Here is a 22,528-nt window from a genome sequence, read left to right on the forward strand (position 1 = left end):
CTGCACTGAGCTAAATTACAGCATGGCAAGATGGGGAAAATGGGGGCAAGAGAAGATGTAGGACATGAAGTGTTTTTTAGCTGAAAGGGAGTACCCCATAATCCTACATTGAAAAAGAAAGAAAATAAAAAACAAACAAACAAACAAAAAACAAACAAACAAACAAACAAAAAAAACAGGTTCAATAAATACTTGGGCATGTGTTGAATACTTAAAGAGATGATGTACAGGACCATAGAAAAGACAGGCTTGAGGAGAAAAAATGAACTTCACTTTATGCTTCCAGAGCTTGAAGAAACATTAAATTATCCAGGAGAAAATACGGTAATGACAGAGATTAATTATTGTTGCTTCTTCTTCATGGTTCACTCTTGTGGACTGATACAAAACTGGAGGAGCTAGCGATTGCTGACAAGAAAAACAACATTTTACTGAAGGCCGACTCTGTCAGTGCCGTGTTCCCCCTGCCCCCTCCCCATGCTTACTAATGTGTCTTCTAGCCTCAGATTCTTTGATCTGGTGGAACTAACGTCCCATGGTGCAAAGCTTGCCTAGCTCATCACAAATGAACTGAGGAAAGAATGGGGAGAAATTCTTTCAGCACTGTTCACATCTCACCCTGATACCTAATATTGGAAATTGTTCACGTGGCTTTAGTTATAGCTGTGCTTTTTGTTTTGAGGGAGTCTCACAAATGGAATAAAAGACTATTGTAAATATTTGTTTGAAGATGAATTTTCTGGAATACCTTCCTTCAGTATCCATGCAAACAATTTCACATTGCATTTTGATGACTATATAGTCTATTTTTTTTTTCTTTTTTCTTTCTTTTTTTTTTTTTCCTTCTTTTTTTCCCTAAGGAACTACTCAAAGATCATGACGGACACTTTATAAAGCCTTTTTAACTTAAGTAAAGGATTTTACTTTATAGTCACTTCAAGCTTTCAGTAGAGGCTTTGTAAAACGCTTTTTCTTTCTGTCCTTTGCTACATTGTTGACTTTGCTGTCTTGGCTTTGCTATCAAGAACAGTACTCAGTTGTTATCCCTGCAGTCAGCTGTTGGCACAGGTAGAAGTCAACAGCATGGATGAACATTCATTTGTCACATTACAATGGGAAACCATACATACAAATTTGTCTGGGATTGCTGTTTTAAATTTTGAGATTGCAAACCTTTTCAAACTTGAGTCATCCATCCATTCATCCATCCATTCTCTCTTTTGGAAAAAGCTAAAAGAAGTGATTCTAGTATGCCATTAATGAACCCTGTCAGTTACACATTTACTACTTCTTTTTGGCCAAGCTTTTTCAAAGCAAACTGCTTCAAGGGCTCCTCTAGCCAAAAAACAATTAAATCTGGGGAGTGATTTCATTCTTCTCTCTCCCCCAGTTCCATCACTTACACAAAGCATAAATAGCCTAATGTTTTCTTGCCATGATATACCAGGAAATGATGATGTTCTTTTTGAGGAAGGGGCAGGACACAGCAATGGAATTATTAATTACGTGCTGCAATTGTTCAATTCTTCCTCTGAGATGCCCAGGACAAGCAGAAAAGTACTAGCTGAGGGCCAAGTTTTAACTGGATTCCTCAGTTTGAGCTCTTGTGCCAAATCCTTGGTTCCAATGAGTCTCATAAACTGACTGTACATTGTGTTAGCCACTCTGGGATTAGTTAGCTTCTTACAAAGGGAAGGGGACGTGGCTTGCACACCCCAAAGCGGAGAAGACAGAGTTTCTAAGATGAGTTGCTTTTACATGCCAGCTCTATGCTTCATCTCCGAGCATAAATATGCTCTGTCCAGATGGGGTTGAAGAGGGAAGATGATCCAGATTTAAGCTGGTAGTATGCAAAAATCAAAAATAAAATTGTATGCTGGAGGGACTGGAGTAGAAAAAGTATTAAATACACATAAAGCAGATGGTGCATATGGTTGGAGAAGGAAACGAGAAAGTATCTAGAAGAGTGGAGAGTCCATATTTTTCAGGTGGAAAGGTGTCCTGCTTTCCATTACAAACACGGACTCACAATATACCTGAAACTTTCCTTGATAATTTGGCTCTTGCTTATGGTCATTGAGTAGGAAAGAGTTAATGCCTGTGTAGAATGACTGGAGGAAGGAAATAGAAACTATTTAGGAGCTTTGTAGATGCTTTATTGGTGTTGACTCTCAGACTTTTGCCAGTGTTTGTGACTGCTTATCTGACATGGAATATGCATTTCCCATAAGCTCCACAACATGGAGGTTACCAAGCCTACAACCCAAGTCCAAAGCACAGCAGGATGAAATACCTTCCCGTGTAGTGAAGGAGCCTTCTAGGTAATGAAACAACATGCAGGCCAGACCTTTCAAAGACAGAGGACTGGATTACTGTGGATATGGTAATAACGCTGTTCTCCAACAGATGTATTCCTAAAATCATCAACTGCTATAGTATCAAGAGAAATCTAGAGATACATTCTGTAAATGAATTCTCTCAATAACATAATACTATTGTACTATCATATTTGTGGTGCCTGGACTGGTGCTGACGATGGGATGTATGCATAATGTAGTGCATAATGTAGGTTTATTAATGACTTGTGTTTAACTCCCTTACTTTTCTGATTTTTGAACAACTGTGCTCTATAGCATAGGAGATGAGTGCTATATGTGACTTGGCACTGTTTCTGCAATGAAGTCATCCTCAGGGACTTTGGCTGCTGTGCAGGGTCCCTGATAGACAATTCCAACAATATCCCATTGTATGTCTCTTATGAATTATGTGAAACATTTGCTGGAGTCTTAAATCAGCCCAACTCCCTACAGATGAATATTGACACTGCCAGTCTATACTGGCATATGTCTTGTGCAAGAAGACTTCCCTTCTTCAGAAAGAACTATTTTAGGCTTTCTTAACCCATTTAGGTTAGGTTTATTTGTGCTGCTGTCTCTAGGCTGTCTCAGCAAAATTAACATTTTAAAATTATAGCCCTTTTTCTAAAAAAGGCTTGTTTCAGCTTTAGGAAGACCCGTTCTTACCTGAGGCAATACTTAATTGGGAAAAAGGATCCAAACAAACCTAGCAGCCAAAACTGACAACTTTCTGCTTTAGCTGGAAAATTTTACATGATTTTACAGGATTTTCAATTTATCCTCTATTCCATTTTACCTTTACACAATCTCACAACTTCTTCAAACCTGTGCATTTCTATAGACTATTTTCTAAGAGACTTTCTGGTAGAACAGAGCTATGTCCCAGCTGCTAAGCTTTAGCATATCGGTATGCTTGACAGACACCTGAAGACACAAATGTAGTAAAAAAAGAGAATATTTACACTACAGTCACTCCTATAATTGCAGTTTTAAGTGACATATCAAATGGACTTAAACTAGTTTTGAAGTAACTCATTTGCAAAGTGCCAGTAATGTAACCAAGGTGGAGCACTTCAGTGCTGCAGAGGCACTGTGTACTCAACTTCTTGGGCAGGTTTTGTAGTCCTCAGTGCGTGCATTTGTGGTTTCAAGACAGCTCAGAAAGTCTGCAGTTACAGCTCTGCTGTGGCTGCATTAAAGATTTTCTTCCTCTCTGGAGGAAACACCCTACTACTGAAATCCTACCACCATGGTGACCAGCGCAAGGCATCTCATTTCCTGTGCCAGCTACAGGCTTACTCAAAGATTAAAATCATCACGTGGGGCCGAATGAAAAAAAAAAACAACAAAGTTTGGGCAGGGGAAGAACCCTTTAAAAAAAGACACGCCTGTGGTATACAAAAGTTTTAGGTGACATGAAATGGGTTTGTGACTAAAGGCATGATCTATGCCAATGTATAGATAGCTACAAGTCTTTCTCAGTTTCTCATTCTATACACTATATACTATGCACACCATATGGGGATGCTGGAAATTAAAACTCCTGCCTTAAGCAAAAAGGTAAGAAGCACATCCAGGCTTGCCATCTGCACTCATCTATCTCTTTTCCCTTATCCCCCCTCCTCTGAGAGAGCTGAGGGCATGTTACCATCTCCTCCTGCTCTGTAAGCGAGCTGGGATCTCCCACACCATCAACTCCATCCTGAGGGAGTGGCTTGAATGGTTCCCTCCTTGAACCAACGCCTGGCCCTGCGTCTGCTGCCCCCAGTTTCCTGTGACCCTTCAAGATCTGACTCAAAACAAGTTCACTGCAACAGAAATCTTTTGGCTGACTGCAGCAGGACTTGTAGAGCTCAGATTCTGTTTTGTTCAGTCCTGCAAAGATTTTATATAGGGATATATCTTGCTTACTAGCTTTTATTTTGTTTATTTATTTTAAATCCTTTATTTTTGGCCAGGTGTTGGAATGTGTAAGTACAACAAGAAAGTCAATAACACCATGTTGACATAATGCCTCTCTTCCAGCCAGGCTTACCACTGCAGGCCAAACATAACAAACAGGCCAGATTTGTTTATATTTATTTCAACCAGGAAGGTAATGAATTAATTAGAGAAGCAATGTCTTTTTTATCCCTTATTCCCTACAGAGTACATGCATAACTCCAGAACCTGAAAATAAAATGTTGAAACAAGATTAATGTCTGAAAATAGAAAGGCTATAAATACTTGTGTTTGATGGCTCTTCTAAGTAATTTCAGTTATATATATTTTCCCTGCATAGAGTGCTTAGAAACGGGTTGGGAGAGGCTAACAAACCTATCTTGATGTGGGTTTCACTTCTAGTCTTGCAGATGTGTAGGATTATAAATGAAAATTGTAGCCTTCGTTGGACGTACTGGCACAGCCCAGCACGGTTCCTAGAAATGCCATGTTGGTGGCTGAAAGCTACCTTTACTGAGCAACACTTCATCAGAAACCAAGTGTGATAAAGTCTCTCATGAAACATTACATCTCGTACAGCTCAATTTTGATAAACTGCAAAAGGTTTTCAGTATTAGTAACATACTGGGCCAATGGTTATGGAAACAATAATTTATGCTAGACATCCTTAGTGAACTTTTTGAATCAGTGATTGCATTGCAAGGGTATGACATGCCTAGCATTCCTTCCTAGCCACTGTGATTTCTGACCCAGAACTTGAGCTTCTCTTCCAGACAGCTGAGATGTCTGTATAATTTTTCTGATCTTCATTTAGGTATTTAGTAGGTTATACTAGACTTTTGGACAAAAGAAATCTTGTTTGTCATTCAACCACCAACAGTATTTGCTTGTACTGCAGCTTCAATGCACTTTTAAACACTTGGCATGTCCGCAGAGAGAGATTTTTCTTGTTCTCTTTCCTTTTTTGCATATAGAGGAAATGCTCACAAACACTTCAAAGTACAGATCTACTAGCTTCCACTATGTGGCTTTGCAGTGAGGGATTACATTCAAAGGAAACTTGAAGCAATTGATACTGCTACGGCGTCGTGGCATCAATAAAACCCTGTGACATGCACTGCAGACTGGCGACCTTCAGCTCACAGATGGGTGCAGATGGATGCCTTGCTGGCCTGTTAGTCACTGTTTCCTGCAGATGGGATGGCAGGGAGGAACTGCAGGAGAAGATTCAAAAACTGCAGAAGGCCTAAGGTGCCTATAAAATGTTGCTTGGGGGGTTCTTTCATGTATTTGTTGCTGGTGTGAACTATATAAACACAACAGTGGAAACCCTTTCTATTTTCTTTGAGCACGAGAGCATGCATAGCCCTGTCACAGTTTGTTACTTTAACTTCCAGTTGCTGCTACAGTGAAATACAGAATCCTAAAGTGGTGTTTTTTGCATGTTTCTCTGATGTTATTTTGCAGCGTGGGTAATTGTAACAGTTTTAACAATTCGAAAGCCTTGCAAGAAGAGAAAATATTGCAGTGGTTTCCCTTGCATGTTCCTCTTACCACATGCGTCTATTTCACTGGATGTGTTTAGTGGTTACCAGGACAACAGTTTCAGATCTAGCATGATTACCTATATCATACCAGTCATCAGAGATGTGGGTAAACTTCGGAAACTTCTGAACTGAGGAAATGCTGCCAGTTGCTAGGAGGCAGGAGTTTTCCAAAGCTATCTCAATGAAAATGCTGGTATCACATGCTGATGTCTTGGCTTTAGAAATGTCACTAAATGATCAGTTTGCTTAACATGTATTTTACTGTAAATATATGTCAGTCAAGAAAATAGATGTTTTGTCAATGCATTATCATAGTTCTATGGATATGTTGATTTAGAATAAAGTACTTTTTTTTTTTACAAAAGCCTAGCATTTCTTATTTAAAGCCAGGTATATTGTTGGGGCATAACTGATACATGAAACAGTAAATACCTGTGTCCAAATAACATTAAGAGTTCAGAGCTGCAGAATCTGAAATCCTTTATCAGAAAGTCAAAATCAGAAGAGTCATAGAACAAACTTCTTCCCTTGAAGTCTTAAGGAGCTTTACAAATACCTTTACTGAGAGTAGAATAGGGCCTGAAGGCAGATATTGGACTTGAACTCTTGTTATTAATCTCCTCTGTTAATCAAATCAAATGTTGTTTGAGATTTACAGGAATCCTATCCATCCTATATGCACAAAGCAAAGAAAGAGCTGTCAGAGTACCCAAATTCCAGTAAGTCAGAGAAATTCTGTTGGGAAATTTTGCAGACATCTGGCTGCTGCCAGGCCACAAGACCAAGAGAAAGCACCCATTTAGCCTGTCCCATGGTAGTGGCAATATGTGTTATCAAAATTTTTCCTAACTTAACTATGAACAATCAGTTTCACATGGCACACTCTCTTTAGCAATGCTTCAGATCTTTTGTAAGAAGAAGGGTATGAGTGACCAGTGATCTTGGTGCTTCTCAGCCATTGCCTCAATCTCTCAAATAAACACTATACCTTAATTTTTATTATAAAAGGTCTGATAAAAAATATAGTTATTATTATGCTGTATTTATATAGGAAGTGTGCTAGATGTAATTGTTTCCAGAGTCTCAGATTTGGTTTGGTCCTTTTCATAGCTGTCAATTAATAAGGAGAACCAGGTTAGGGCAGATGCCATTACACATAATTATGAAAGTGATTATTGGCATTTGTTTAAAAATGAGTACAAGGGAAATTTTGGTATTTCCTATTCTTTGCAAATTTCAGCTAATGAAATCTTGGCCTAGTTCATGCATTTCTTTGTTGCCAGAGTGGAGGCTTGTTGATCAGATTCTATGGCTTACTACACAGAGGATGCCTGGTAGAGGAGGTAGGTGGAGAATTTCCCCTGAGCAGGGAATATTCCACTGTCACCAGTATGGCAAAAATGTATCTGCTACTTTCTCCACTTGACTCTACCTTTGCCACATGAATGGCAAGAATACTTTGGAATCAAGGAAAGGGGAGGGAAAAACAGGGCTCAAGTATGTCTTCCCTTCTGATACAAGGAAATATTGTTCCTCTGTAGCTTTAATTGCTCCAGATACTGGGCAGCTCCAAATAAATGAACTGCTTGTGACTGCCTAAAGCCCTCATTACAATATTTAGCTTTGCTGTGATGTATATAGATTGTTGAACTAGTAACACAAGGAGCTAAAATTCATTAATTGGCTTTACTAATTTCAGTAGTCTCTTAAAAGCTTCATTTTTCTTTACCTTTACCTTGTATCTTGTATTTTGACAGGCTCCTACTGACGTTTATCTTCTTAGCTGAGAACAACCTTGTTCATCACAGCCATCATCATCATCCTGAATCCTTTTCTTCAGTCTTCCTCATCACCTTTGTCTGACAACTGTTTTCTTCAGCCAGAATATTCCCTATTTTGTTAAGCCATGTGATTCAGCTGCCTTTCTCAGTTCTTCACCCACTGCCTGTGCAAGCTACCTATCTTGTCACTTCTTGTAATGTGCGCTGCTCCCCTCTTTGGTACCTCAGCCGCTACACTTCCTTTCAGAAATTGTCGAAGTAGACTTCAGGCTTCTTTTTTTAGTCACATGCTTACTTCCATGGCTGGCAAATAAATCGACAGCCCCAGACTCTGTTGATGAAAATCCACAGTGAATGACAGAACTGTTACACAAAAAAAAAAAAAAAAAAAAAAAAAAAAAAAAAAAAAAAGCTCGAGGACTGATATTCTTACTTTGAATCTTTTAATAGTGCTTCTGATTCTACTGTTTTCCACAGTCAATGAGCTCCCTATTATTCTGGATCAGTATGTTGAAAGACAGCACATCTCCTTCTGGTTCACTGTCCACTTTCAGCTAAAAATTGTGCCTACACTGAAAGACAAGAGATAGGAGTTACTCTGACAGGCTGCATGAGGCAGCTGCTAAAGAAAAACAAACACCTTGAAATCCACCTTATTTTTGGCAGGTTTCTAGGAGGCTCCACAAAAATATAATTAACTTAAGATTAGAGAAACATTTTCAGATTTTGTTTTTTTCATGTTTCATCTTCACTTTTGAATCTAAATCTTCAAACTTTGGCATAGAGGAGTATTTTTACTTTGTGTGAGGTAAGTATCCTACATTGTACTGTGCAGTATATTTACTCTTTGGGTTTTGTAAGTACATGTAAATGCATCTGCCTGGCATTTCTTGTTACAAACTAACTGCTTCTCAGGGGCAACTATGTGTCTTTGAGTCACCTCTTCCTTTTTAATTTAGAGAAAGCAATTTCATAGCGTTAAGACAAATTAGGAGAGTTTCATCAGTTATTTCCTTCCTTCCTGTTCCACCAACATTGCGGGCTTTGAAACGGCTTTTCAAACCATCCCTGCAGACTAAAATCACTCCTGCAAAAAGCAGACAAACGCTTAGGCCGGCAGAATTGCCACATGCCATCAGCATCAGCTGCCCAGCCGGACAGCAGACCGGCACCATCCCCAGCGGGCGGGCACAGCCCTTTTGGGGGCCCTTTTTCCCTTCTCTCCCCATGTCTGTCCTGCAGAGTTTGGGAAGCATCCTCCTGGGCTCCTGCTGACAGGCTGGGCTCGGGGAGTCACTAAGAGCCCTGCCTCATTTGCAAGGCACAAGCCACCCTAATCAATTTCTGCCCCCAGCCTGCCTTTCCAGCACGCCCTTTGCTGATTTCACCCACACGACCGGCCTCCCCACACAGGCGAGGGACTGGCCATGCTCGCAGGTGGCTTCCCCACGGGGTTTCAGCCCGTTTTGGGGTTTAATGAGCAATTAGCAGCGCCCCACGGAGCGAGCGGAGTGGGAACGAAAGAGAAACGGAACGGGCGGACGGCGCTCGGGGAGGCGGCCGGCGGGGCCGGGCTGTGCGCTGCGGGATGGCGGCGCTGCGGGTGCTGGAGCTGTACAGCGGCATCGGGGGCATGCACCAGGCCCTGAGAGGTACCCGCCGCCATCACCGCCTTCCCCGGGGCCCCCTTCTCCTTCCCCCGCGGGGGCGCCATCTTCTCGCTGCGCCCCCGGCCCCCGGGGGGCTGCGGAGGGCGCCATCTTCTCGACGGGGCGGGCTAAGATGGCCCCGCTCCTCAGCCCCTCTCCTTAGGCGGTGCCCCTCGCCCCGCCGTTTTGCACAAGCACCGTGGGGAAGGAGGGGAGGGAGGAAGCCCTGAGTGAGGCCACGGCCTCTCCTCTCATCCCTTAGCCACGTTCTCCCCTTCTCCAGGGGTAGGAAATGGGTGGGGGGCCGGGGAGGGGGCTGTGCCCTTGAGGTGGATGTGGGGGTGAGGTGTAAGGGGCGGTGGCAGCTGGGTTTTGGCTAGTGAGGTGTTTGTGTCAGTGGTCCACGGCAATGAGGGTGGTGAAGGGCCTGGAGCACAAGTTCTATGAGGAGCAGCTGAGGGAACTGGGGTTTAGTCTGCAGGCTCAGGGCAGACCTCATTGCTCTCTGCAACTGACTGAAAGGAAGTTGTGGGGAGCAGGGGGTCAGCCTCTTCTCACAGGTAACTAGTGACAGGACTACAGGGAATGGCTTCAAGTTGTGCCAGGGGACGTTCCGGTTGGAAATGAGGAGACATTTCTTCTCAGTAAGAGCAGTCAGGCACTGGGACAGGTTGCCCAGGGAGGTGGTGGTGTCACCATCCCTGGGGGTGTTCAAGGAAAGGTTGGACATGGTGCTTAGGGACATGGTTTAGTGGGTGACATTGGTGGTAAGGGGATGGTTGGACCAGATGATCCTGAAGGTGTTCTCCAACCTTTATGATTCTAAACTGGGCAGTGCCCCGAAGTGGTTGTGGCTCGCTGGGTAGCACCGTGCACTTGGAGAATACTGGGGTGGAGGTGAGGGATCTGTGGTCCTGTCTCGGCCCAGGTACCTGCTCTCAGGAAAACCCTGATTTTGCACACATTAATATGTGCTCTGTTGTCTGCTGGCATGCCCCTGCTACAAATGGGACCAGGGTCACACAGGCAAATTAGCCAGGTTATCCCATAGGCGTGCAGGTAGACTCAGTGTTTTCATCTTTCAGTACAGAATCATCTAGGTTGGAAGGGACCTCCAAGATCACCGAGTCCAACCTCTGACCTAACACTAACAAGTCCTCCACTAAACAGTATCACTATCTCACGTAGTTTGGTGAATAGCTATTTTCTAAACATGAAAATCGAATATAACACGTGAGCTGATATTGTGAGTTCATGCTAGATCATGTGCCTGGGTGAGTTTTTGATCTGGTATCAGGAACGCTGGAGAAGAATTTTATTTATTTTAGATCGTAAAAGCTGTGGCCTGGGTGACCTTCACCAAGTCCCATGGACTCTTTGTGACTTGGCTTCCCCAAATTAAAAAATTGAGCTAGGGTTATTGAGCTCCTTTGTTAGGCACCCTGGGCTTTGTTACTGTGCTCAGTCCAGGTGTCAACACAAATCTGTATCATTTACAATGATCATGATAATAATTTTAATTACAACTACAATCCTTCAAATACTAAACCTTTCATAATTGTTAACAGCCCTTCTGTTACTCTGTACAGCAGAGAGCGTTTTCCTAAAAACATCAGGCGAAAACTCACTTTACCTTGTTCTTCCAGTGAGCTATGTAATATTAAAAGATTATACCTAGGGTAGAGTCCGCTTTGCATCGTTCATTCATTTAAACCATTGTCAGTGAGGCATTTTTCTACTGTATAATTTTTGCTTGAATGTTTATTTATGTTTTGTGTATGTATAACATGTAAAATACATTGTATACCAAAATAGGTACCCTCATTGTTATTGTAAATAATCCTAACCACCTGTTGAAGTAACGCGTGTTCCTTATTTCCAAACACATCCTTTTGAGTGTTAAGAGCAAAATATATCTGGGTACGGAGCTGTAGATTTGCAGGCTTTGTGGAATCAAGAGAGAGTATGGCGGTAACGATAACACGTTTCTTGTAGTCTTGTTCCTTAAAGTGGTGGGGAACTATGTGTGTTACGGACACGCATGGGGGTGGAATTAAATGATATTTAAGGTTTGTTCCCACCCAAACAATTCTACAATTCCAGACGGTTTCCAAATTTCCGTAGAAAGTGGACAGATTCCTGAAACTTAGCCTACACCACCGCCCTCACTCAGCTTGTTATGTGTTGGTTTTTGTATGTATACAAAAATATTTACCAAGTGTCACCTGGCTCTGTTCTTAACACAATAATAGGCATCTTGTGAATGTTCAGCTGTGTTCTGCACTAATTAACTCATCGTAATGCCAGATGTGATATCCTGTAGCCATCCATCTCCAACTAGGCAAACACCATTTGCAACACAACAAAATGCTTAGGGAATGGGGACGTTGGAAATGCAGCCTTAGAAGATTATCGGACTACTTGTAAACTTGTATCCAAAAGGTATACTGATTGAATGATGCCACAGGGGACATACGAAGGCTTGGAAATGTATACATCTTTTATATCTTGTGTACTTTGGAGAGTGAAAGAATTAACCAAAGCATATGTATTGCTTCCCAGAAGGGTAAATTTATTTCCAATAAGATGAGAATCTTATTTCAAGTCTAGTGAAAGCTAATAGGCAACTGAATAAAAGGGTATATATAATTTGCACTGAATTATATATTTAATGGCAGGCCATTATATAGAACTGGTTTTGATGAATTGAATTGCATTCAGGAATACTGATACAGTAAGGCGTTTTGATCTCTTCTGCTGTTTTTTTCTTTATAAGTCTTTTAGACATCTGGATTCAGTTTTCTTAGTTTATAGAGGAAGAAAGTGAAGTCAAGAGGATTTAAGTGTTTGCTTTTATGTGGAAATCAAACAGAAAAGTGAATGTTCCTTTGAAAGTACTTTTTGTATTATAATAATAGGATTTCTTATATGTTTTCAGCCTATATGTGTATCTGAAACCATGCTATTTGAAGATGTCTCTGGTACAATTTTTTGGATGTTGAAAGAAAGCCCTCCATTTCACGAGTGCTTTTATAAGCCAGATGCGTGAGAGATGAAGGCTATGTGCAATACTGTATTTTCTTGGTATGGTTTCTATTGAATCTATACAGCCAAGAACAACAACAGAATCATTTAGAAAAGAGAGAAAACATAAAACACTTCAGTGCAGCCACTCCAGGACAGCTACTTGTTCAGCAACATGGATTCTGTAGTTCTGGCAACTTCTCGCTCAGTGTTGGTTCCTGGCTCTGTTACACAGCCAGTTTTTTGGCCAGTTGTGTTCAGCAGCACTGATCCAACATTGTATTTTGTCTGTGTAATTGTCAGCATTTTCAATGGCAAATAGGTATTTTCCAGGAAATCTGTGGCTTTCTTTTTTTTACCTTGATGTCCTTTTTGGCAGCAATTTTTTATAAGCTTAATTCTAAGACAGCATATAATTGGGTTTGCAGGATGAGGATGTTCATTGTTTTGTCAGTTGTCATTAAAATAAAATGCATTTGGCAGCAAGTAATGTACCATTGTTTTTTAGGTTGTCCTCACCTACACTAAGAAATAAATGAATTTTAATAGACCCACAGAGGTTTGTATCCAAGTCTTCTTCTATTTCTACATACAGCTGTATGTAGAAATTATTGATGCGTAGTTGAATCAGGTTCTTTTGGGCAGCATAAGGAGGCCTGCTCGTGAATTTAGGTTTCAGTCCAAAACTAAAGAAGAAAATGTCTTGGGGTTGTCTAGCTCGATGCTGACGCTTCAGCTGCAGATAATCCAGCATATGCAGAATTTCTGGTCTCAGATGTTGAATGCTTCATAGTCATATCTTAATTTTAACAGCAAAGGCATGGAAAATATACATAATTTGGAAAGTTGACCTTGATTAAGGTTGGAAGTCATTGAGCCTGTTCATATTCACAATCGTGAAGGCTTGAAGCAGCTAACAGATAGGAACGTGTTTCTTCCCTTTTTCCCATCCTGTGCTCCAAAGATTTGCAGAGGTCGGTGTTTGGATCATGTGTGTCTAAACCTACGATATTTTATACGTACATAATGCATGCGTGAGTGTTTTGGCTGTATGTAAAGTACAGAGTCCTACAATCATAAAATACAACCTTTATTTTTAGAAAATCTGTGGCTCTAATTCATTTCCTTAGCAACTTTCCATCAAACAAACAGCCTGCTCTAACTCACTCCCAACCAAAGCAAACTCAAAATGGCATATTAATTTAGGCAGTTTTCCCATGAAAAATAGATTCCAGGTCTCTGCCACAAGCGTTTGTCATCTGCCAGGTCACTGAAAAAATAAAATAAAATGTGAAAGGGCCACTTAAAAAAAAATCCTGTAATTTTGCAGCCCCGAAGTTACTGACAGTTTTCCACTGCAGCTGTTATATGTAAGTTTTAGAGTAAGAATTAGTCTTTTGTAGGCTGTCCTCCGCGCTTATTGTTGTTCATTTTATTTGATAATCTCCGTGAATTGCACAGCGTAATGAACCGAAGTGCGTAACTGCATAGCATGGCTATCTCGGGCGGGGAGGAAAAGCAGACAGAACTGGCAAGCAGCTATAAGGCTGAGCACAATGTTCAACAAAAACCTTGCTTATCTGAAGAAGTTTTTCCAGCTAAATTCATTTAAATGTTAATAGCTGTCCAAAATGAAGCCCTTGATAGAGCAGGATGGTGCTGGTTGGGTTATAACATAAATTTGCATTGTTTGTATGGTTAAACACAAACAAAGCCTGCACGAATACAGCAGTGGAAAAAAGTTGCTAAGTATCCTGCAGGAAGCAAGTATCACGTTTCCTGATAATCGCGCTGCCTGTAGTCATGGACAGTGCAGCCTAATCATTTAAGCCACGAGCTGACAGCTCAGAAATGAAATCTTCGCTGTCTGTTCTAGAGGGAAACACGACTGACACAATGTGTGACTAATCTTCCCTTTTCCATCTGTTTCCATATACCTGGTAGCGTAGATAATTGGCTTTGGCCCTGATTTCCCAACGCAGCGGGATCTGCCGGGCGCTGCCCTTGGTGCAGCTCCGTGCGTTTCATGTGCTCTGCTGGCATCGATGATCATCGTGGTGCAGGAGTAGAGGGGTGGATATAAACAGATCTATGCTAATTTTAAGGTCTGGTAGAAATGCATCACAAAGGAATCGATGATTCTGGCATGGAAAAGGGCAAATAAAGTCAGAAATTTTATTTCCAGAGTTTGTAGATGCCACCCTTTTTTTTTTTTTCTTTTTTTTTTTTTTTTTTTTTTCCAGGTCAGAAGCTAGCACACATCCTGCCCTCCTTTGTTTGGAGTGCCACACCTTCCAGTCATCGCAGTGTGAACAAGTGGATGTAGGTGGGCTAACACAGCTTTGTGTGTGCAGCAAAGTAGAGAACGGGTGCCCAAAATTTAATTCACAATTTTATTAAGCTACAGGGCTTCTGTTTGTGTATTCAAGAGGTTTCAAGACTCAACTGCAAAATCAGTACATTTCTAATGAGATGATACAAGTTTGATTTCACCTGATTTCAGCCTAGAGAGAGCTTTATGCTCTAGTCTGCCTAAAAATAGGCTGTAACGCCTCCCTCAGCAACTTCCCCATTGTCTGTGGCTTCCTACTGAGCTGTAACATAACTTGGTTTTGTGCCTTCTGTCAGTGGGGATAGATAGTTAAACACAACCTTGATTCTGCTTTTGTAGACTGCTTTCAGTCCTTTTTAATGATATGTTCTTACAGTTATTTTCAATTCACAAATACAGCTGTCATAGCAAAATGTCACAGTTTAGCATCAAAGCTATGTACATTTCAGGAGAGTTGTTTACAAATGTTTCATTTTCACCTTATGTGAAATTTACACAGGCTTTTCTTTGTTAGGTTTGATGCGTGAGATCTGCTTGTCTGCTTGAGCTCCATGCGTTTCCAGCGTATTCCCAGAGAAATACACTTAATCAGCTTTTAGAGGGAGGCTGCTCTGTAGCAGGAACTCCCAAGTGAGCCACAGCTATTGAGTGAGGAGGAGGAGAAGCTTTGAAAAAATTATTAGGTCCTTGAATAGGGAAGAGAGGATGTCAGATGGGATAGTTCAGGAAAAGATGCTGTCTCCTCCCATGTGGGTTCACATCTCTTGCTTAGGCTGGACATTTTATTGTGTGGTGTGAATGTGTCAATAAATTATTAGTTGTGTGCTCTCTCTGAGGATTTCCAGGCATTAGGGCTGATGAAGTCCCCTGCAAATCCTCACGATTTCTTTATTCTTGTATGTATGAAGAGACTGGACTGACGTTCATCCTGTAACAACGATGACCATCTGAATCATGAGTTGCAGGGAAGGCACGCTGCCTGCCTTTCCACTTGTCATTTTTAAACTGGGCGTTCATTTAGCTAATAATTCAAAATTACTGATTATTTTCTTTTCTTCTGGACCACCTGAAACACACAGTAAGGATCTGTTCATCAGGACAACATGCTTTAAGAACTGAAATAATTAATTGGGAAAGCGGTTTCTTAAACAACACTTGCAATTTGTTTCCATTTCGTAGGTGTTCCAACTCGCTTTAGGAAGATTGCTTCTTGAATACACCCTTCAATTTAGACAGTCAGCCTGTGAAGGCGATGCTCCTTCCTCACTAGATGTCAGTGTTAACATACCTGTTCTGTGAGCCCAGGTGTAGTCGTGCTGTTGGCCATGTGGATACACCTGTGTTTAACAACCTCACTTACAATTTGTGCTCAAAGTGTCAACACAGAAACTGCAAACAATGATTCCCACATGGACCCTTAGTGGGTGGCCACTGGTCATTATTTTTCTTGTGCAAACTCTTACCCACCTTGCCATTTATTGCACCAAGTAAACGCTGGACAGCTCGGATGATTTTTCTTAAGCTATCTGCTACAACCTTTGCAGTACTCAGATTTCTCTTTCATCTTAGTTTTGCATGAGATGGCCTTGAAAATGTGAATGGTAAAAGATAGTGGGTGGGTGATAACTGCATCGCTCAAATTTATATGGGCTGGAGACATCGTAGCTGGTTTTTCATCCTCTCAAACTGTAAATAATTAGCTGGCTAGCAGTAATTCGTAGGATGTCTCGTAAGGTCACTTGTTAATATGTCACTTGTGCACGTTGTGAGAGTACCTGCAGGCATATAGATGGCTGTTTGCCCCGTTCCTGTGGGCTTACAGAGCCCTTGTTAAACTTGCCCGTGTTTCAATGGGGGCTTTGTGATGGTGACTGTAACGTGGCTTTCCTGGTGGTTGGAGAGGTCTGATCTGGTGCAGGAAGAGCATTCACAGTTCTCTGCCTGCAGTTTTCCCAGTGACCACAGCCTGTCTTTCTGACAAAAAGCCTCAGGGAAGGTATTGGAGTGCATAATAAACAGTGTGGCATGATGAGCGGTGGCTTAAACACTTCTTTTTCTGTGTTAAGTTTCTGTAGACCTGTTATTCTGTTCCTCTGTAAGCAGACCATTGATTATTTATATTACTCTTAGCTGTCAGTAGGTTTGTTGTTGTCCTTTCCTCTTTTCCATTAATGGCTCTGAGCGCCCAGAAATACTTCCTTTGATAACAAGAGATTAGGAGCTGCTTAATGTTGTCCTTCAAAGCGTTTGCTATTTTGGGGACCTTGAACCCAACAGGGGCAGCAGTTGGGTTCGAGGCCCAAGGCTTTGTGGGGAGCATAAGCACAAATACTTTTCAGGTACCTTCTTAAAGTTTTATTCCACCAGCATACATACCTCAGATGGGTTTTAGAAGTATGCTGCTTCCCATGGTGAGCAGAAAACCAAAAAAATACCACACATGGTTCTTGTAAGTTGTCAGTGGCCAGAGAATCGCAGGCAGTGGCCAAAGGGCTCAGCCATTGCCTTGGGCTGCGTTCCTCCAGCGAAGGAACTTGGTCCTTCTGTAGATACAGAGGCTGTATCTACAAATAAAGAAGGGCACGGTTAGCTTCCCTTTTTGGATGTATAAAGGAGGGAAGTATTGCCCATATGATTAGTAACACGGTACATATTTCATATAAACTTTCAAAGGCAGCACAGCAGAGTTTGATCTTTGTCATTTCCCTTTTATTTTTGAGCACAGCTGTAATGCAACAGAACAAACGCATTTTCCAAGCATAATAAAGAGAAGCTACATTTTTCTTTGCTGTTCTTTCTTATTAATTTTAGAAAGCTGCACATCTGCAGAAGTTGTTGCTGCAGTTGATGTGAACACTCTTGCCAATGAAGTTTATAAGCACAACTTTCCCAGCACACCACTATGGGCAAAGACGATTGAGGTGAGTAATGAGTATCTTTTTTCTTCTAGTCTGGTATTTCTAGAATCAGATTGCCTTCTCTATCTGTAGTAGTAAGGAGGACAAACAAACAGACTTAATTTATGGTGTTCTGACTATAGCAGTTTTACAATAACTTTCATTTATTTTCTGTGTTTGCTCACTGAAGTATAGGAGTACTCACACTGCGATCTTTTCCTGAAAGCCTTGATTGCTGCATCAAGAAAGGTTATGTGAATGTCAAGAGGAATGCTTACCAGCTCGAAAGGAATGACAAAAATCACAATTTTAGATTAAAAAATATTTTCATGTTTTGAAAGAATTTAATTAAATCTGTTGGAGTCATGCCATTGTTTTGTAATTATAGTTGATCTGAGTAAAACACAGGAAAATAAACTGGATGGGACAGTCTTGCTTTTATTTGTGTGGGCTCAAGAGATCATGTGTTTTAGGATTTCTGGCCCTTTTCCAAATCATTTGAAGAAGAAATAGGTACAGTTGGCTCATACTTGAATAATAGAGGAGCAGACTAGATAGGTGGTTTTTCCTGCGTTCACATAGTACCGCATACTTATTTTTCTTTTACAGCTTTACAACATGACAGTAAAAGATACTGGATTTGTTTCAAGACATCAGCTTAAGACTTAAATAGGTGGCTAAAGGTTAGCTGCTTATTCAGCGCTCAGCAATAACAGAGTAGTGACAGTTTACAGTTTTAAATGGGAACAGAAGATGAAAAAATGCCTACATCTCCCTATAATAGAGAAGAATAGTTTACAGTCAGTAAGACCTTCCTTAAATCTATTGGAAAAAATAGCAGATTTAGTCTGTGGACAGTTACGTTACACTTTGCTGTATAGATATCCTTCAAAATATGTAGGCAGTGATTTCTTTGTCTTGCCTTTGAAAACTATTGTTTTCAACCATATAGTGGCTTTGTGGGATTTTTACTCAGCAAAAAAACTAGAATGAAGTAAACTTCACAGGATGCATTGGTAATGACTTCCTAAGGGTTAAAACACATCTGTCTAAGGTTAACCGATAGATAAGCTATGACGTGTACCACGTACAGCATTTTCTGTTTATTATTTATTGTGTGCAGGGTGAATTAGAAATCATGGATTATGATCTTAATGCTTATCATATCTCAGAAACTGCCACTAAGCAGACAATTTTTAATTGTTGTATGAAATACATATTTTTTCCTTTAAAATACATAAATATGTATGCGTGTATTTTTTTGCTCTCCAGCAGAAAGTAAGCCTTACTGTAAATTCAGATAAATCCCCTGCATTTACTACATATGCATGGCATTTTTGTAAAAATTTGATTATAACATCCGTATGCTGAGTATACTCAGTATGTGTAACCTTTCACTGTCATGAAAAGTCCTGTTTCCTCATGCATGGCCAAAGCCCATGGTTTTTCACAGTTCTGCTCTGTAAAGGCAGTTCACCAAAACCTTCACACCAAGACTGCAATACCATAAAAACAGTGTCTTCATTTGTGCTGAAAGATAATTAGTTCATGTCAGTGTTCTTCTAGGGTGTTCTCTTATAAGAAAAGGAAGAAAAAAAAACAGCACATCTTTAATGTTGATGTATGTATATTTCTTCTGTAAGGTACTTCTTGGGTGTGTAGGTGCTTAATCTGAACTACTCTGCTGTACATGAGGTAGAAATAGGCTGAAATTCTGAGGATAACTGCTTGGTTCTTGAGTCCATACTGCCACACGTCTGTCTGAAGGCACTCAGGCAAAGAGTGCCATTGCATCAATTCTTATGGTAACCTAGGGTCTATCATGTTATTTTTAGGCACATCTGTGTTTACATCATGTAGGTATTTCATCTTCTGAGAAATTCTGCTATTTATTTCATCTGTTTTGGATATGTCAAGACTTTTTTTTGATGTACAAAGATGTAGTAGTACTCTATTTGGAGGAGGGATGGGGAGAAATAACTTGTCAGTATTTTGATGTGATCAGCTGAAAGAACCATGAAATACTACATCTCTTCTGAAAGAGTGATTAGATAAAAAAATCAAGATTACATATAGATCCTGATATTATCAGTGTTTTGGTTCATTTTCAAAACAATTGATACGTATTTGTTTTGTATGGTTTCCTAAGATAAAAAAGAATGAAGTTATTAGGTTAAAGGGGTGATTAGGGAGGTTGTTTGTTTTTAATTTTCTAACTAGGAACTGGGATATTAATGGGATAGTTTTATCTGAAGGATGACTTTGGAGTTTCATACAGTTTACAATATTCAAAAATCCTGTTTTGTTTGTTTGTTTTCTTATTCAGGGCATAACACTGAAAGAATTTGACAGATTATCTTTTGATATGATTTTGATGAGCCCTCCTTGTCAGCCATTTACAAGGTAGATACAGCACATTTTGGAGAAAAGTGAAGTTTTTATGATTTTTACTGTTAAGGGAGAAATGTTTCCAAGTGTTATGGTGTTTGGTTCATCTGTGTAGCTTTATCTTCCAAAACAACTGTTTTGTGGCTCTATTCACCATGAGTTTTACTAAAGTGAAAGAAGTGCAGCAATTTGAATCTTAATTATTGATCACACTTCTTTTAATGTATATTTTAATTCAGTTAAAATTAATTAAGCTTTTTAAAGCACCTATTTTGCACACATTATGGTTTGTGTAACAGTGGAATTAAAGGATTCTGTGTTTTGGAGTGCTTTCTTTACCTTAATTACCAATCTAATATTTCACTGGGGTAACTCCAGAAGGAGAATTGGAATTTCTCACTTTTGCCTGTGACTAAGAGTGGAATCTGTTCTTATTTGTACTTTGAAAATTGCACACACACACAAACAGTTGATTCTGGAGATGCTTCTATTTTAGCCAACATTAGGAGTATCAGTGTCTGGATATACACGTAAGTTACATACGTGCACAAGATTTTGAAAACATACCGTAAAGGCTTTGAAAGGATTTTGTGTATGACCGAGAAATATCTCAGTGTTTAAGAACAGAACCTACTGGGAGTTTATTTATCCATTTGGTTTCAAATTCAGATAGGTTGACAGCAGTGATCGCTGGAGGAAAGATTCTCTTTACTATACTTATACAAAGGAGTAGCTTTATGAACAGATCTGTTGATGGTGATGAAATTACTTGTGTAAGAAAGCTTAACTCAAATGAGTGCCCTAAGATTAAAAAGAATTCTCTCTAAAGCAGTGCCGACCTATACAAATGTATTTGTGCCAACATATGATGCATGGTGGGATAATTCCTTCAATTTTATATTATTTTTCTTTTATAATGTAATAAAAAGAGTAGTCTGTGTATGACTGACTATCTTAGAGACGTGCTAAAGCTCTTCTACCAAGGTTTAAGTCTTTTTAAGAGCTAATACAAGCATAAGTTAGGGGAACCCTGGCCTGGAAGCCAGGGTATTATTATCATTATTGTAACCTACTTGAGCTGTCCAGTTTGATGTTACAAAATTGGTTACAAACTTATTCACACGGGGATTGATCTTGCAAAATGCTGAGCACTGAGGCCTTTGTTTGTATGAATAATTTATTTAACACATTCAATATAAAATAGCTGGCTATTCCCAGGAGCTTCAGGGTGTGTGTATGTTTTTTGGTTTGGTTTGTTTTTTGTTTTGCTTTTATTTTTTTTTTTTCAGAAGGTTTTTGCTAGCTAAGGCCACAAAGCTAAATGCTTTGCAGACTGGGGAGTCGGTTTCAATACTGAATGCTTCGATTTTAATCTCTTGAGCTGATGGATTCCAGGTCAGACTGTCATTCCTTAGAGCATTTTGTAGGACACTGCCTCTGTGAGCAGGTCCTCATGTGTGGACCTGATGATTTTGCAGAATCTCTTTTCAAAGCTCAAAGCCAAAACTCTAAGCCTTCTGTAGAAAAATGTAAGTGAGATGATGGTCTTCTGCAAGTAACCCACTGGTGTTTCTTTATTCTTTTGTAGAATTGGCCTACAAGGTGATGTATCTGATCCGCGGACAAAGAGCTTTCTCTATATTCTTGATATTCTCCCAAGGTACAAGTTAACTTCCACCTTGACTCTTCAGCCTTTGTTACCAGCTAGGTGTTTTATTTTGTAGCCAGACAAGTAATCCATAATGTTTTGCAGGGATACTACAACTCTTTCACTGTATTACTCATTTATTTTCACATGATCATATGTAACTTATAAAATTCTTGTATTGTATTAATGTCATTATCACCACATAATTATTGTAGAGGCCTTCCTTGTCTGGTTTTCTTTTTAGTTGTGTATCTGTTTAAACTGTGGCTATCCAACTTCTTCAGTTTATGATATAATGTTTATTTTCAGTTCAGCATCAACCTTGCACTGACTTTGCTTGAAAACAGGAACAGGTAGTATAATAGTTTGCTAATACACATCATGGAAACCTGAAAATTGTTTGAAACGCCACATTAAAGAGCTTTGATTCAACATTTAATCACCTTGTGAATAGGTAGCATTTGAAAGAGTTTGCTTAAAAATATGTTATTGGGCGCACAATACAATACATCCTCCTTTCCCATCCATTTTTTCTTAAAATGACTATTTTGTCTTCTTGGTGCTGCCTCTAGATATCTTGGGGCAGATTGTGTATTTGTTTGGTTTGTGGTAAATCACTTGTTTTGAGTTGTAATCCTAAAAGTTTCAAATAGCATTGAAGTGTCTGAACAGTGCCCTTCTTTTGTGTGTGCATCTGTGCCGTTTTTGTCTGGTCAGACAGGACTGGTTCCTAATAAAAATGGATGAATAATGCAAATAGTTATGGCTTTAAGTTTTGAAACAATAAATCCAAGCAAAGTGTTTATTGCTGACCTAAACTGTTCTTACCAAGAAGTGTTAAAATCAGCTCCAAGTGATGCTTGTAGTTCTTTTTGCAAAGAGATGCATAGCACTATAAGAAACCTTCATGGGGCTACAAACCAAGCAGTTGCTCAGGGAGATTTATTTTGCAGAAATCTTTGCT

The 22,528-nt window shown here is 40.0% G+C and overlaps 1 protein-coding gene across 2 annotated transcripts in view; it reads left to right on the top strand.

Annotated features, from left to right (window-relative positions):
• Nucleotides 1–8,988: 8,988 nt before the first annotated feature.
• TRDMT1 (tRNA aspartic acid methyltransferase 1) overlaps nucleotides 8,989–22,528 on the top strand; it is a 30,392-nt gene continuing 16,852 nt past the window's right edge. Inside the window, exons 1-4 of one of the 2 annotated variants that reach the window (XM_032182173.1) lie at nucleotides 8,989–9,278; nucleotides 17,443–17,552; nucleotides 19,855–19,931; nucleotides 21,505–21,576. In XM_032182173.1, coding sequence (XP_032038064.1) covers nucleotides 9,215–9,278; nucleotides 17,443–17,552; nucleotides 19,855–19,931; nucleotides 21,505–21,576 — 323 coding nt within the window. In that variant the 5' untranslated portion in view covers nucleotides 8,989–9,214. Of the gene's footprint in view, nucleotides 9,279–9,539; nucleotides 9,561–17,442; nucleotides 17,553–19,854; nucleotides 19,932–21,504; nucleotides 21,577–22,528 lie in introns of those variants that run through there. The other variant, XM_032182174.1, reaches the window with a different exon arrangement.

The sequence above is a fragment of the Aythya fuligula genome, chromosome 2, assembly GCF_009819795.1.
Source record: "Aythya fuligula isolate bAytFul2 chromosome 2, bAytFul2.pri, whole genome shotgun sequence".
In the NCBI taxonomy this organism is placed as follows: domain Eukaryota; kingdom Metazoa; phylum Chordata; class Aves; order Anseriformes; family Anatidae; genus Aythya; species Aythya fuligula.